Source organism: Squalius cephalus (assembly GCF_949319135.1).
Source record: "Squalius cephalus genome assembly, chromosome: 17".
NCBI classification, from domain to species: Eukaryota; Metazoa; Chordata; class Actinopteri; order Cypriniformes; family Leuciscidae; genus Squalius; species Squalius cephalus.
The window spans coordinates 36,834,214-36,850,330 of NC_137138.1; the positions used below are offsets into that span (position 1 = coordinate 36,834,214).

Genomic DNA, 16,117 nt, shown 5'->3' on the forward strand with positions numbered 1-16,117 from the left:
TGGCAGAAGTGATAGGTCTAACATATTTGAAACACGGAGTCGGCTTTGCAGCCTTGGCTAAATGTAATTTACACGAGACTAGATAATGATCTGGGGCCTCATTTATAACCGTTGCGTACGCACAAAACAGGCCCTGAGAGAGGCGTACGCCACTTCCAACGCATAAATTGTGATTTATAAAAACAAACTTGACGGGAAAATTTGCGCACCTGCACGCAAACTCTGACCCATGCGTACGAACGTTTTGGAGACAGAGCAGTTTGGCGACACCGATGGTGAGCTGGAGTTAAGTGTCTTTTTGGTCACTTTTAGACAGAAAATCTAAAGAAAATTAAACATATACAGAAAGATAATACAAATATAATTTCACTCACCAAGCCTGTCACTTGAAGCAAATATCCATCCCATCTTAAATGTCCGCACCAGCGAGCGCGTTGGGCCGTTTAGTGAAACTGACGCAAATAACAGTTTAAATAAATAAAATAATGATTTAAACTATGTTTTACTTCTGATATAAACATTTAGATTAAATATGCCATTCAAATTAATGGAGTTAAACACTTAAACATTAAATCATTACTGAGAAGTTACAACATTTTTTATATTCAACCAATAGAAATATTTGTTGTGGATGCGGTGTTTTTGAACACTTTTCCTCTGGCATGCTGTGTTTTAATGTTTTAACCACAGAGATAATTGCTTATCATGATAATACCAGATTGTCTGAGAAAATAGTTTCGTGCAAATAATGCCCAAGGCCTATCTGTTTCCATTAAAAATATAAACCAATTAAAAATACAATTCGGCCAGTGGAAAAGATTGAGAAAAACTTTCTCTGATATGTATTTTACACTATTTGATTTATGTATTCAAAAACAAGGCAAGGATAGGCAACTACTTGATTTTTAGTAATGTGTCTTGTACCGTTAAACATTATCACGTGGATGAATAATAATCATATGCAAATGATATGTAGATGAGGATCTGCATAGTAAAACTAGGCATTGTAAGCTCCATATATGGTTATTTCGGGGTGGAGACGCATGTGCGCACAATTTTCCGCTGACTGGGACTTATAAAGTGAATTCTGCGCAGGTTCTGGCGTACGAACGGTTTTATAAGTCTGAATATTTTTTTGCGTACGCCATTTTTGGCTTTTGGGCGCACGTACACTTTTAGTAAGGTTCCTACGCACAGTTTTATAAATGAGACCCCAGAGATGTCATCGCTCTGCTGCAGAATTTCAACGGCATCAACATCTATTCTGTGTGATAATATTAGATCTAGAGTATGATTACGAGAATGAGTAGGTCCTGACACGTATTGTCTAACTCCAATAGAGTTCAGAATGTCTTTAAATGTCAATCCCAATGCATCTTTTTCATTATCTACATGTATATTAAAATCACCAACAATTAGGACTTTATCCTACATAAAGTGAGACAAAAACTACATAAAGTGTATCCTACCTGTAGTGAGCCAGTGTGTAGTGAGCCAGTGTGTAGTGAGCCAGTGTGTGTAGTGAGCCAGTGTGTGTAGTGAGCCAGTGTGTGTAGTGAGCCAGTGTGTGTAGTGAGCAAGTGTGTAGTGAGCAAGTGTGTAGTGACCCAGTGTGTAGTGAGCCAGTGTGTAGTGAGCCAGTGTGTGTAGTGAGCCAGTGTGTAGTGAGCAAGTGTGTAGTGAGCAAGTGTGTAGTGACCCAGTGTGTAGTGAGCAAGTGTGTAGTGACCCAGTGTGTAGTGAGCCAGTGTGTAGTGAGCCAGTGTGTGTAGTGAGCCAGTGTGTGTAGTGAGCCAGTGTGTAGTGAGCAAGTGTGTAGTGACCCAGTGTGTAGTGAGCCAGTGTGTAGTGAGCCAGTGTGTGTAGTGAGCCAGTGTGTAGTGAGCAAGTGTGTAGTGAGCCAGTGTGTGTAGTGAGCCAGTGTGTGTAGAGCCAGTGTGTAGTGAGCCAGTGTGTGTAGAGCCAGTGTGTAGTGAGCCAGTGTGTGTAGAGCCAGTGTGTGTAGTGAGCCAGTGTGTGTAGTGAGCCAGTGTGTAGTGAGCCAGTGTGTGTAGAGCCAGTGTGTGTAGAGCCAGTGTGTAGTGAGCCAGTGTGTGTAGTGAGCCAGTGTGTAGTGAGCCAGTGTGTGTAGAGCCAGTGTGTAGTGAGCCAGTGTGTGTAGTGAGCCAGTGTGTAGCGAGCCAGTGTGTGTAGCGAGCCAGTGTGTAGCGAGCCAGTGTGTGTAGCGAGCCAGTGTGTGTAGTGAGCCAGTGTGTAGTGAGCCAGTGTGTAGTGAGCCAGTGTGTGTAGTGAGCCAGTGTGTAGTGAGCCAGTGTATGTAGTGAGCCAGTGTGTAGCGAGCCAGTGTGTGTAGCGAGCCAGTGTGTGTAGTGAGCCAGTGTGTAGTGAGCCAGTGTGTGTAGCGAGCCAGTGTGTAGCGAGCCAGTGTGTGTAGCGAGCCAGTGTGTGTAGTGAGCCAGTGTGTAGTGAGCCAGTGTGTAGTGAGCCAGTGTGTGTAGTGAGCCAGTGTGTAGTGAGCCAGTGTGTGTAGTGAGCCAGTGTGTAGCGAGCCAGTGTGTGTAGCGAGCCAGTGTGTGTAGTGAGCCAGTGTGTAGTGAGCCAGTGTGTGTAATGAGCCAGTGTGTAGTGAGCCAGTGTGTGTAGAGCTAGTGTGTAGTGAGCCAGTGTGTGTGTAGTGAGCCAGAGTGTAGTGAGCCAGTGTGTGTAGCGAGCCAGTGTGTAGAGCCAGTGTGTGTAGCGAGCCAGTGTGTGTAGAGCCAGTGTGTAGTGAGCCAGTGTGTAGTGAGCCAGTGTGTGTAGTGAGCCAGTGTGTAGTGAGCCAGTGTGTAGTGAGCCGGAGTGTAGTGAGCCAGAGTGTAGTGAGCCAGTGTGTGTAGTAGGCCAGTGTGTAGTGAGCCAGTGTGTATAGAGCCAGTGTGTGTAGAGCCAGTGTGTAGTGAGCCAGTGTGTAGTGAGCCAGTGTGTAGTGAGCCAGTGTGTGTAGTGAGCCAGTGTGTAGTGAGCCAGTGTGTAGTGAGCCAGTGTGTGTAGTGAGCCAGTGTGTGTAGTGAGCCAGTGTGTATAGAGCCAGTGTGTGTAGAGCCAGTGTGTAGTGAGCCAGAGTGTAGTGAGCCAGTGTGTGTAGTGAGCCAGTGTGTGTAGTGAGCCAGTGTGTAGTGAGCCAGAGTGTAGTGAGCCAGAGTGTATAGAGCCAGTGTGTAGTGAGCCAGTGTGTGTAGTGAGCCAGTGTGTAGTGAGCCAGAGTGTAGTGAGCCAGAGTGTATAGAGCCAGTGTGTAGTGAGCCAGTGTGTGTAGTGAGCCAGTGTGTGTAGTGAGCCAGTGTGTGTAGTGAGCCAGTGTGTAGTGAGCCAGAGTGTAGTGAGCCAGAGTGTATAGAGCCAGTGTGTAGTGAGCCAGTGTGTAGTGAGCCAGTGTGTGTAGTGAGCCAGTGTGTGTAGTGAGCCAGTGTATAGTGAGCCAGTGTGTGTAGTGAGCCAGAGTGTAGTGAGCCAGTGTGTGTAGAGCCAGTGTGTATTGAGCCAGTGTGTGTAGAGCCAGTGTGTAGTGAGCCAGTGTGTATAGAGCCAGTGTGTAGTGAGCCAATGTGTACAGAGCCAGTGTGTAGTGAGCCAGTGTGTAGTGAGCTAGTGTGTAGTGAGCCAGTGTGTAGTGAGCCAGTGTGTAGTGAGCCAGTGTGTGTAGAGCTAGTGTGTAGTGAGCCAGTGTGTAGTGAGCCAGTGTGTGTAGAGCCAGTGTGTAGTGAGCCAGTGTGTAGTGAGCCAGTGTGTAGTGAGCCAGTGTGTGTAGTGAGCCAGTGTGTGTAGTGAGCGTAGTGAGCCAGTGTGTGTAGTGAGCCAGTGTGTAGTGAGCCAGTGTGTGTAGTGAGCAAGTGTGTGTAGAGCCAGTGTGTAGTGAGCAAGTGTGTGTAGAGCTAGTGTGTAGTGAGCCAGTGTGTGTAGTGAGCCAGTGTGTGTAGAGCCAGTGTGTGTAGTGAGCCAGTGTGTGTAGTGAGCCAGTGTGTGTAGTGAGCCAGTGTGTATAGAGCCAGTGTGTAGTGAGCCAGAGTGTAGTGAGCCAGTGTGTGTAGTTAGCCAGTGTGTGTAGTGAGCCAGTGTGTAGTGAGCCAGAGTGTAGTGAGCCAGAGTGTATAGAGCCAGTGTGTAGTGAGCCAGTGTGTGTAGTGAGCCAGTGTGTACAGTGTGTGTAGTGAGCCAGTGTGTGTAGTGAGCCAGTGTGTAGTGAGCCAGAGTGTAGTGAGCCAGAGTGTATAGAGCCAGTGTGTAGTGAGCCAGTGTGTAGTGAGCCAGTGTGTGTAGTGAGCCAGTGTGTGTAGTGAGCCAGTGTATAGTGAGCCAGAGTGTAGTGAGCCAGTGTGTGTAGAGCCAGTGTGTAGTGAGCCAGTGTGTGTAGAGCCAGTGTGTAGTGAGCCAGTGTGTACAGAGCCAGTGTGTAGTGAGCCAGTGTGTGTAGAGCCAGTGTGTAGTGAGCCAGTGTGTATAGAGCCAGTGTGTATAGAGCCAGTGTGTGTAGAGCCAGTGTGTAGTGAGCCAGTGTGTAGTGAGCCAGTGTGTGTAGTGAGCCAGTGTGTGTAGTGAGCCAGTGTGTAGTGAGCAAGTGTGTAGTGACCCAGTGTGTAGTGAGCCAGTGTGTAGTGAGCCAGTGTGTGTAGTGAGCCAGTGTGTAGTGAGCAAGTGTGTAGTGAGCCAGTGTGTGTAGTGAGCCAGTGTGTGTAGAGCCAGTGTGTAGTGAGCCAGTGTGTGTAGAGCCAGTGTGTAGTGAGCCAGTGTGTGTAGAGCCAGTGTGTGTAGCGAGCCAGAGTGTGTTGTGAGCCAGTGTGTGTAGAGCCAGTGTGTAGTGAGCAAGTGTGTGTAGAGCCAGTGTGTAGTGAACAAGTGTGTGTAGTTAGCCAGTGTGTGTAGAGCCAGTGTGTAGTGAGCCAGTGTGTGTAGAGCCAGTGTGTAGTGAGCCAGTGTGTGTAGTGAGCCAGTGTGTAGTGAGCCAGTGTGTGTAGCGAGCCAGTGTGTGTAGTGAGCCAGTGTGTAGTGAGCCAGTGTGTGTAATGAGCCAGTGTGTAGTGAGCCAGTGTGTGTAGAGCCAGTGTGTAGTGAGCCAGTGTGTAGTGAGCCAGTGTGTGTAGTGAGCCAGTGTGTGTAGTGAGCCAGTGTGTAGTGAGCCAGTGTGTGTAGAGCCAGTGTGTGTAGAGCCAGTGTGTAGTGAGCCAGTGTGTGTAGTGAGCCAGTGTGTGTAGAGCCAGTGTGTAGTGAGCCAGTGTGTGTAGTGAGCCAGTGTGTGTAGTGAGCCAGTGTGTGTAGAGCCAGTGTGTGTAGAGCCAGTGTGTAGTGAGCCAGTGTGTGTAGTGAGCCAGTGTGTGTAGTGAGCCAGTGTGTGTAGAGCCAGTGTGTGTAGAGCCAGTGTGTAGTGAGCAAGTGTGTGTAGACCTAGTGTGTAGTGAGCCAGTGTGTGTAGTGAGCCAGTGTGTAGTGAGCCAGTGTGTGTAGTGAGCCAGAGTGTGTAGTGAGCCAGTGTGTGTAGAGCCAGTGTGTAGTGAGCCAGTGTGTGTAGTGAGCCAGTGTGTGTAGTGAGCCAGTGTGTGTAGAGCCAGTGTGTAGTGAGCCAGTGTGTGTAGTGAGCCAGTGTGTAGTGAGCCAGTGTGTAGTGAGCCAGTGTGTAGAGCCAGTGTGTGTAGTGAGCCAGTGTGTGTAGTGAGCCAGTGTGTGTAGAGCCAGTGTGTAGTGAGCCAGTGTGTGTAGAGCCAGTGTGTGTAGAGCCAGTGTGTAGTGAGCCAGTGTGTGTAGAGCCAGTGTGTGTAGAGCCAGTGTGTAGTGAGCCAGTGTGTGTAGAGCCAGTGTGTAGTGAGCCAGTGTGTGTAGAGCCAGTGTGTGTAGAGCCAGTGTGTAGTGAGCCAGAGTGTAGTGAGCCAGTGTGTGTAGAGCCAGTGTGTGTAGAGCCAGTGTGTAGTGAGCCAGTGTGTGTAGAGCCAGTGTGTAGTGAGCCAGTGTGTGTAGAGCCAGTGTGTGTAGAGCCAGTGTGTAGTGAGCCAGTGTGTAGTGAGCCAGTGTGTGTAGAGCCAGTGTGTGTAGTGAGCCAGTGTGTGTAGAGCCAGTGTGTAGTGAGCCAGTGTGTGTAGTGAGCCAGTGTGTAGTGAGCCAGTGTGTAGTGAGCCAGTGTGTAGAGCCAGTGTGTGTAGTGAGCCAGTGTGTGTAGTGAGCCAGTGTGTGTAGAGCCAGTGTGTAGTGAGCCAGTGTGTGTAGTGAGCCAGTGTGTGTAGAGCCAGTGTGTGTAGTGAGCCAGTGTGTGTAGAGCCAGTGTGTGTAGTGAGCCAGTGTGTGTAGTGAGCCAGTGTGTAGTGAGCCAGTGTGTAGAGCCAGTGTGTGTAGTGAGCCAGTGTGTAGTGAGCCAGTGTGTAGTGAGCCAGTGTGTAGTGAGCCAGTGTGTAGAGCCAGTGTGTAGAGCCAGTGTGTAGTGAGCCAGTGTGTGTAGTGAGCCAGTGTGTGTAGTGAGCCAGTGTGTGTAGTGAGCCAGTGTGTAGAGCCAGTGTGTAGTGAGCCAGTGTGTAGAGCCAGTGTGTAGAGCCAGTGTGTAGTGAGCCAGTGTGTAGTGAGCCAGTGTGTGTAGTGAGCCAGTGTGTAGTGAGCCAGTGTGTGTAGAGCCAGTGTGTAGAGCCAGTGTGTAGTGAGCCAGTGTGTAGTGAGCCAGTGTGTAGAGCCAGTGTGTAGTGAGCCAGTGTGTGTAGTGAGCCAGTGTGTAGTGAGCCAGTGTGTAGTGAGCCAGTGTGTAGAGCCAGTGTGTAGTGAGCCAGTGTGTGTAGTGAGCCAGTGTGTAGTGAGCCAGTGTGTGTAGTGAGCCAGTGTGTGTAGTGAGCCAGTGTGTAGTGAGCCAGTGTGTGTAGTGAGCCAGTGTGTAGTGAGCCAGTGTGTGTAGTGAGCCAGTGTGTGTAGTGAGCCAGTGTGTAGTGAGCCAGTGTGTAGTGAGCCAGTGTGTAGAGCCAGTGTGTGTAGTGAGCCAGTGTGTGTAGTGAGCCAGTGTGTGTAGTGAGCCAGTGTGTAGTGAGCCAGTGTGTGTAGTGAGCCAGTGTGTAGAGCCAGTGTGTAGTGAGCCAGTGTGTGTAGTGAGCCAGTGTGTAGAGCCAGTGTGTAGTGAGCCAGTGTGTGTAGTGAGCCAGTGTGTAGTGAGCCAGAGTGTATAGAGCCAGTGTGTAGAGCCAGTGTGTAGTGAGCCAGTGTGTGTAGTGAGCCAGTGTGTAGAGCCAGTGTGTAGTGAGCCAGTGTGTAGAGCCAGTGTGTGTAGTGAGCCAGTGTGTGTAGTGAGCCAGTGTGTAGTGAGCCAGTGTGTGTAGTGAGCCAGTGTGTGTAGAGCCAGTGTGTGTAGAGCCAGTGTGTAGTGAGCCAGTGTGTGTAGTGAGCCAGTGTGTAGTGAGCCAGTGTCCTTTACACATATGCTGATTCATGACACACACTCTGGCCTAAATACACAAACACTGCTAGACTAACATGACAGAATTGTAGCAATCCGGGAGTAAGGAGAATATTGTAATGTAGTGAAGGTGAAGCAATTTGTTTTTTGTTTGAAGAATTTAATTTTCTTAAAGATGCTTTACCTGATCATGGCTTTATCATTGCACGTTTCTCCCTGTGTTCCCAGACTCTCGGCTGTTACCGGCGACACGACCTATAATGTTCCTGAAGAAAGACTCTGTTCAGCTAATCCTGCACGAGAACACACACTGACCATAACCCTAACTCTTCAGGCTTTACACATGACTGACAGATATTTACATCGCACTGTTCTGTATGACTTGCTGTACATTTTATGCACACAAAAAAAAAAAAAAAAAAAAAATCCCAGCACTTTGCCTCAGAAAACAAGGCCTGAACTGGAATTGCTGGTTTATGGAGCATTATTAGTTGCAAAGGATGGATAAGGTCTGCCAATCACATGACAGGAAAGCATTGATTCAGACACACACACCCGTTCACACTGTCAGTGGTGTATTCGGAGAGAGGAGCTTGAGTAAATCTCCACTCGCCATCTGCTTTAACAGCTCGGTGACATTGGATTGAGTGGCAAATCCACAGCACTGCGTCACTGTCAGCCTGTCCTTCTCTGCAAATCTCTCTTTCTCTGCTCTGTTTTACTCGTTCACCAGCAAATAAGGAAAAGTGTCTCAACACAAAGATGTCATTATTGTGTGATAAAGCACTCGCCATCTGTATTTACACATGCACGTGCATTTGATACGTGTGTCTGGAAACTTTGATTCTTGAACGCGTGTGATAAGCGTTCGATCACGTGACCTGCCGTCTCTGGATGAGAAGGGGAGCCGCTCAAGGTTAAACAGGAGGGGGCGGGGCCGAGGGTCACGTGATTCCTGCGGGGACCGGTGAATGGCTGACGGAGCAAGAGATAGACTGATAAGAGTACGATATCACTTCATCAAAAAAAAAAAAAAAAAAAAAAAAAAAAAAAAAAACACACCGTATTGCTTTTCTCACAGACAGAAAATAATCTCTGAAAATGCAAAAAAAAAAAAAAAAAACACATCGCACGGGAATGGGAGTAATTTAGTAACAGTTAGATGAGCTGAACAGTTCCTGATGATAAAAATAGAAGAAGCCTGATTTTATTAATGCTGTGTAAATTCACTCATGACGTTCCAGGAATCATCCAGCAGCAGCAGCAGCATCTCTTCCTATAGGCGCATCATCATCATCATCATCCTCCTCCTCCTCCTCCTCGCGCGTGAGGGAGGAGACAGGAGGTGAGACTCAGACCTGTCTGTCGCTCTCGGGCCTGTGGACCAGCATCTCTCTCTCTCTCTCTCTCTCCCTCTCTCTCTCTCTCTCTCTCCATGCAGCAGTGTGTCGGACTGAACTACACTCTCCATGACTGAGACATGCTCGCCTTCGCTTTAGTCGCTGGATCTGTGTGGGTTGTTCTAGGTGAGTGTTCCGTTATACTGCTTTATTCCGCAGGTGAACACACCATCCGATCGCGAGACGCGCCAGTGCCGCAGTGCCAGAGCTGGACATTATAAAGGCTCAGGATCTCAAATCCTGTCGTGTCTCGAAGCCTCACTGGTCTCTATAGCTCAGATCGCTATTCGAAACGCTATTCTATTAACAGTCGCCTGATTTATTGAACCGAGCACCGGGAACGAGCGCGTATTCGCTGCAGCGCGCGAGTTGCTGATCGTGATGTTTTCTGTTATACGGCACAGATCTCATGCGACGCGTTAATATGTGAGAATGACTTTATGTGTGTGACATGAAGTGACAGGAGACAGATATGGGTCACATTTCTGTTATGTTCGTGTAAGGGCCGCATTTTATAGCACGTCTTTAAAGCGGCTAGTTTGCCGGTGTCGTGCTTCATTGTTACGCAGGGACAGCTGACGTCACGGGCGAGCGCGCCTCCTGATTGGCGGAGCTGTCCAGCGCAGAGGTGCTGACCCCGCCCACTGCTCACTGCACTGCTCTACTACGACTTCTGCGGGCAGGGCAAAGTCTTTCTTCAGTGTGTGTTAACATCAAGTATCAGTGTAAGCAGAATCCATCACGACTCGAGCTGCTGCACCTTCACAATCAGTTCTGGATATTCTGAGTTTCACTTGAAAGTACGTGCATGATGAAGTTACCACTGTAGGGTATTTTACTCACACGCTTCGGATAGCAAGCTTTGGACTTTAAAGGGATCCCGTTCTTTACAGTGTGGCCTTCACATCATGCATCTTTCATGGCCATGTGTTAGCGAACAGTGCCTGGACACGTCTAACCCGAGCCTCCAGCTGCCATGTGCTGCTTATGAATTATGCAGCGGTCCAGTGTGACGAGAGACTGAGGTGAACCTAATCTTTTACCTCGTCCTCCATAATTTAAAGATTTAGGCTTGCGAACACTTCTATCTTCTTCTTCTCGATTGAAACGTGCGTATCATCAAAGCTGGCCCTCAGAGACTGGTCCACGAGCCAGCTTGGCATTGACTGTGCAGGACAAGCAAACTTTAACAATATCATTATTATGTGACAAGACATATTCAAAGAAATGAACCTGAGATATTCAGTATTAAAAAAGAGAGCTGACTTAAAGGGATAGTTCACTCAAAAATTTAAATTATATCATTTACTCTGTTCCAAACTTTGTTCCAAACCTGCATGAGTTTCTTTCTTCCATCCACTGAACACAAAGCAGATATCCTGAAGAGTGTTGGTGACTAAACAGTGGATGGTCCTCATTTAGGGGAAAGTGGGAGTCAGTGGGTCATCAGCTGTCTGCTCACACACACTCTTCAGGAGAAACTCACACAGGTCTGGAGAACACAAGACTGAGTGGATGATGACAGAAGGCTCTTGTTTTGGGGGAACTATCTTGGGAATCCCACAGTGTGTTGGTGAGCGCTTCTGCTTTCAGATCGCTGCCCGTTTACAGGAACAGCAGAAACACTGACATCCTCTTTCGCCAGCAGCCGTGTGTGTGTGTCCACACACACTTCACCACCAGAGGTTTCGCAGTGCGCTGAATGGGGAAAACTGATATTCATGAGTGTGTGGAGGGTCAAATGATGCTGAGTGAGCAGAATAGAGTGCTGAGTGAGCACGAGACTGGTGACACTGGTGAGACTGGTGAGACGTGACACTGGTGACACTGATGAGACGTGACACTGGTGACACTGGTGAGACTGGTGAGACGTGACACTGGTGACACTGATGAGACGTGACACTGGTGACACTGGTGAGACTGGTGAGACGTGACACTGGTGAGACTGATGAGACGTGACACTGGTGAGACTGGTGAGACTGGTGAGACGTGACACTGGTGACACTGATGAGACGTGACACTGGTGACACTGGTGAGACTGGTGAGACGTGACACTGGTGAGACTGATGAGACGTGACACTGGTGAGACTGGTGAGACTGATGAGACGTGACACTGGTGAGACTGGTGAGACGTGACACTGGTGACACTGATGAGACGTGACACTGGTGACACTGGTGACACTGGTGAGACTGATGAGACGTGACACTGGTGAGACTGGTGACACTGGTGAGACGTGACACTGGTGAGACTGATGACACTGGTGACACTGGTGAGACTGATGACACTGGTGACACTGGTGAGACTGGTGAGACGTGAGACTGGTGAGACTGGTGACACTGGTGAGACTGGTGACACTGGTGAGACTGGTGAGACGTGAGACTGGTGACACTGGTGACACTGGTGAGACTGGTGACACTGGTGAGACTGGTGACACTGGTGACACTGGTGAGACTGGTGACACTGGTGACACTGGTGAGACGTGAGACTGGTGACACTGGTGACACTGGTGAGACTGGTGAGACGTGAGACTGGTGACACTGGTGAGACTGGTGACACTGGTGACACTGGTGAGACTGGTGAGACTGGTGAGACTGGTCAGGTCATGTGTGACACTGGTGAGACTGGTGAGACTGGTGAGACTGGTCAGGTCATGTGTGACACTGGTGAGACTGGTGACACTGGTGACACTGGTGACACTGGTGAGACTGGTGAGACGTGAGACTGGTGACACTGGTGAGACTGGTGACACTGGTGACACTGGTGAGACTGGTCAGGTCATGTGTGATGCTGGAGCCACTGGTCTTGTGTTGGCTATGATCGGTGTGTGTCTCTCGTCTGTAGAGTATACACAGCTCTGTTCACTGGAGTCAGGAATATAAATGATTTGTTGACTTGCTTCACTGAACTAAACTGCCGATGTTTAAAGACAATCAGTTCAGATGAACATGTTTTCATTACTTTTGATCTCCAAACTCTTTCACAGTGTTGCTTCAGCTTCAGATTCAGCATATTCAGGTTTAGTTCTCGGCTGAGAGTTTCCTTGCAGTCAAATCAATAATGCAGTATTTCTGAATATTATTTGTGTTTTAAACTGCGCTGTGACTTCACAATGTGTTTCATCTTTGTTCAAGTAGAATCAACCTGAGGTTACAGCAAGACTCATCTCTCCACAGTGCAGGAACAGCTGTGCTTTAACATGTTCTGACAGTGTACTTAGATATAGATGATATAGATGATATGATGATATAGATGATATAGATGATATGATGATATGATGATATAGATGATATAGATGATATAGATGATATAGCTGTGATTCCCTGCGTTTGCTCTAAACATGTATCTGTGAATGTGAATGTGTTATTTATACGTCAGTCAGAGTGTGTGTGAGCTGTAAGCTAAGCCTGCGTATCATGTAGTCAAGGGTAGATGGAGGAGGAGAGAGAGAGAGAGGGAGAGGGAGGGGCAAGAGACATGCATCTGCTGAGGGTGGTGTGATACGGTGGCCACAGAGGCTCACAGCAGACTGATGCGTTTAGCTTTCCCTGCCTGTGTGTGTGTGTGTGTGTGTGTGTGTGTGTGTGTGGGCGCGGGAGCTGATCACAGGTAGACTAATACCAGCCTACACGCACTCACACACACACACACACGCACACACACACACGCACACACACACACACACACACACACACACACACACACACACACACACACACACACACGCACACACACTCATTATAATGGGATGCCTCAGGTATGAACAGCTCTCTAGGGTAACAGATGCCGGTGAGCACTTCATCAGTGCAGAGACTCACACACATGACAGGAAGTGACATCAGGAACTCCAGGCCAGGGAAAAGTGGACAGACTCTAAATAGCCGTGTAAAGCAAGGGTCACTCGTGTCCATCTGTTAGTGCACTAATAGCCCATAATCTCCTGTGATAGGGATGGGGCGGAGCTTACTCTTCAGACCCCGCCCTCAGGCTGGACAGCAGCCAATCATCGCTCTCCACAGGCTATAAAGGCTGTGAATGGACACATATGGAGACGGTGGTCTAGAAATCAGAGGACAGAAACATGTCCTGGAGCAGTAGTTCAGGGGATGTTGTGGAGGACTAGATATTATTATTCAACACAACGTGGATGTTTCAGCTCCAGTGTAAAATGGATGATAGTAATCTTTCTTGTAGCCTCTCTGCTGTAGGATTCATAACCTCACTTTAGCTTACTTTAAAGAGAGAACATACTTTAAAAGAAGATACTTCAGTGTGAAATTAATGGAATGTTTTTGGACACTTTATTCCATGTTAGTTGCAAGTAAATTAAAATGCATTAATGTTGCTTTTGTGACCCATTTAAATACTTCAGCACATCTTTATATGGAATTTCATAATGACCTGTGCACTCTAAAAAATGCTGAGTTGTTTCAACCCAAATTTGTGTCAAATATGGACAAACCCAGCCGTTAAAGACATCTAATATAAAGTGGGACCAAACATTCCAATTTGACAGAATTATAAAGTGAACTTTTTGAAAGTGTTTGATATAAGACGAGTGGAAGTGCTTCGTCTGAGCTTCTGACAGTTATTATCCAGATATTAGAGATGCTGTCGCTGGGTTGGACAGTGTGTAGTGTCTCGTCCATGACGATGATGATGATGATGATGACGAAGGACAGCTTTACACACAGCTCTGTTTAATCTGTCAGACGACACTAGGCCGTTTCCGGGGTTCATGCGTTCTGTTGGAGTGACGTGGACTGATGTCACACACAGACTTTAAAACAAATGTTACATTATATAATGAGGAACGATCATCGGATTGGAAATGTCACAAAACCATATGTTTTCAAAAGTTTGTTTATGAACTACTGATCTTTTAGCAGTGTTCAGAATGAGAATATATTATATTTCATATCCTGCACACGGCCTGTATTTAGTGGCGATAATCCCTTGATAATCTACGGCGTATAAATGAAAGCTCGTGCATCGGGGACGCCTGGAAAATGATGCAGAGTTGCATCAGATTATCTGTCGTTTCCCAAGAGACTTTAGTCAGAGAGCCACGTCTAAAGATGTGTGACGATTAAGAGATCTGTGCTTCTAGACATCAAACTCTCCACTTTTGCAGGTTATTATAAGTAATAATTACAGCATTACAGTGGTTTGTTTCTAATACAGAGTTAATTATGAGTGCACAGAAAAACTGTTAAACATGCAGTCTGGACAGGAAGAACACTTCAAGTAAATAGACTTCACAAACAATCAATACTTACAAAAGACAATTCAGCAGTTGTGTTGCCATAAACAACCATAAGATCAATATGTATTATTGACCAAGCATATGCATTAGTCCCAGTCTCCAAATAACAGTCCAGATAGTTTCATCCTTTCTCTTCACGTTCAGATGTTTGTTATGGCGTTTTCAGATGAAGTCTGTTCCAGTTTCTCAATCATGCTCAATGTCTGCTAAGATTCCTGAACAAATGAGAAATTAATGTTGAATGAAGCGATAAAAATGATAAATAAACTGATACTTCAAACATTACTGAAAAGTAAAATAGTTCAGTCTTAGTACAACTGTAATATATATATATATATATATATATAATCCAGTATTTTACCAAATATTAATGCAAACGGTACAATTATCTTGTTGTTGCTGCCTTGAGGAAAAGAAGTGCCCTTATGTGTTTTGAATGTGCACTTGTTGTGTACTTCAAATTCTATAGTATTCAGATAATATAGAATTAATGAAATAAAAGGCCACTTAAAGGGCACCTATTATGCCCCTTTTTACAAGATGTAATATAAGTCTCAGGTGTCCCCAGAATGTGTGTGTGAAGTTTCAGCTCAAAATACCCCACAGATCAGTTATTATATAATGTTGTAAATGGCCATTTTTGAGTGGAAGGAAAAACATGCTGTTTTTGTGCATGTATCTTTAAATGCAAATGAGCTGCTGCTTCTGGAAGGAGGGCGGAGCCTGTACAGCTCGTGCCCAGATCATGTGACATTGCATTTCTTCTTCATCATGAAAGTTTATCTGCATGTGTTTTAAAGTTCCCCTATCATGGTTTTTCGAATATTCCCTTTCATATGCAGTGTGTAATATTGCTGTTTGTGAACGTAAACATTCTGCAAAGTTGTAAAGTCGAAAGTGCACGATAAATAAAGTTATTGTCTCCCAAAAGAAAGAATCGACTCTTGCCTCCCGATGCGTTATGGTTCTACATCACTAGAAGACACATTTGCATAATACCGCCTATATTGTACATTATCAGCCCTGAAACGTCATTTTACTGATGACTGTTTTTCAAGTCTCCGAGTTCTATGCAAGATTCGCAAAACGCGCAATCTTCACATTTTTTGCTCTAGAAAGACGGGTCAGTACTCAGTTTATTTGGACCAACTTGCTCCTCAGAATTACAACCTGTAAGTATAAATGATTATTGATGTGTGTATTTTCTACTGGGAGTTCAAATAGTTTTGTGTTTTATATTGTGTAGGTCTCCGGCTAACTCACGTTATTACTGTCTTACTGAAATACTTCTGCTAATCAGCTGTGGTCGATCACTATCACCTAAAACTGTGTCTATAAGTGCAGATCGTCTGTCCTTCTCACTACTTTGAGTAAAGATAAAGGATGTTTTTACAACGTTTGTTACATCAGTCATTCACGCTAGTGCTCAGCTAGCAGATGCACCGTTATTGATACAGTTCCTGCATGTTCACCCCAATAAATTAGAAATATCCACATGGGTTTGTTGATGGACATACTCTTGTTAATGCTGATGGTGCGGAATTACAGTTGCAACATCTTATAATGTTCCTCAAACTGAGTAGCATATCACTGAGTCCTGCTCGAGTCGTCCTTATGATGGAGGTTCAGGTTGAATAGCTAGTTCTTCCAATGTTTCATTATCGGACTCGCCTCTGGAAGCTGAAGTTCATATAGCTTCTGACTTAGACCAATCACAACAGACTGAGCTGTCTGGCCAATCAGAGCAGAGTATCTCTCAGAAAGGAGGGATTTAAAGAGAATTATTCATCCATCGATTCGTTTGAGAATCATTGAAAAATATGATGATGTCCATCAGCAGTTATGGGCGGGGTCTAAGCATATGTGACGTCATAAGTATCAAACGCGAAACACAAGTAACTTTGTGGGCGGATCTCGGGCGCTGTTGCTATTATACCGGCGGGATAAATGACTCTCCGACGCAAATCTAAAATGTGTTGGTCTGAAGTAGCTTCATTACTCATAGGTGTGGTTTGGGCGTAACGTGCAATCAGAGCGACATCTCACATTCCCTTTAAGAG

General features: G+C 46.4%; 1 protein-coding gene across 2 annotated transcripts in view; it reads left to right on the forward strand.

Annotated features, from left to right (window-relative positions):
* Positions 1-8,715: 8,715 nt before the first annotated feature.
* acsl6 (acyl-CoA synthetase long chain family member 6) overlaps positions 8,716-16,117 on the forward strand; it is a 63,985-nt gene continuing 56,583 nt past the window's right edge. The window contains exon 1 of one of the 2 annotated variants that reach the window (XM_079846766.1): positions 8,716-8,919. In XM_079846766.1, coding sequence (XP_079702892.1) covers positions 8,874-8,919 — 46 coding nt within the window. In that variant the 5' untranslated portion in view covers positions 8,716-8,873. The remainder of the gene's footprint in view (positions 8,920-16,117) is intronic. The other variant, XM_079846767.1, reaches the window with a different exon arrangement.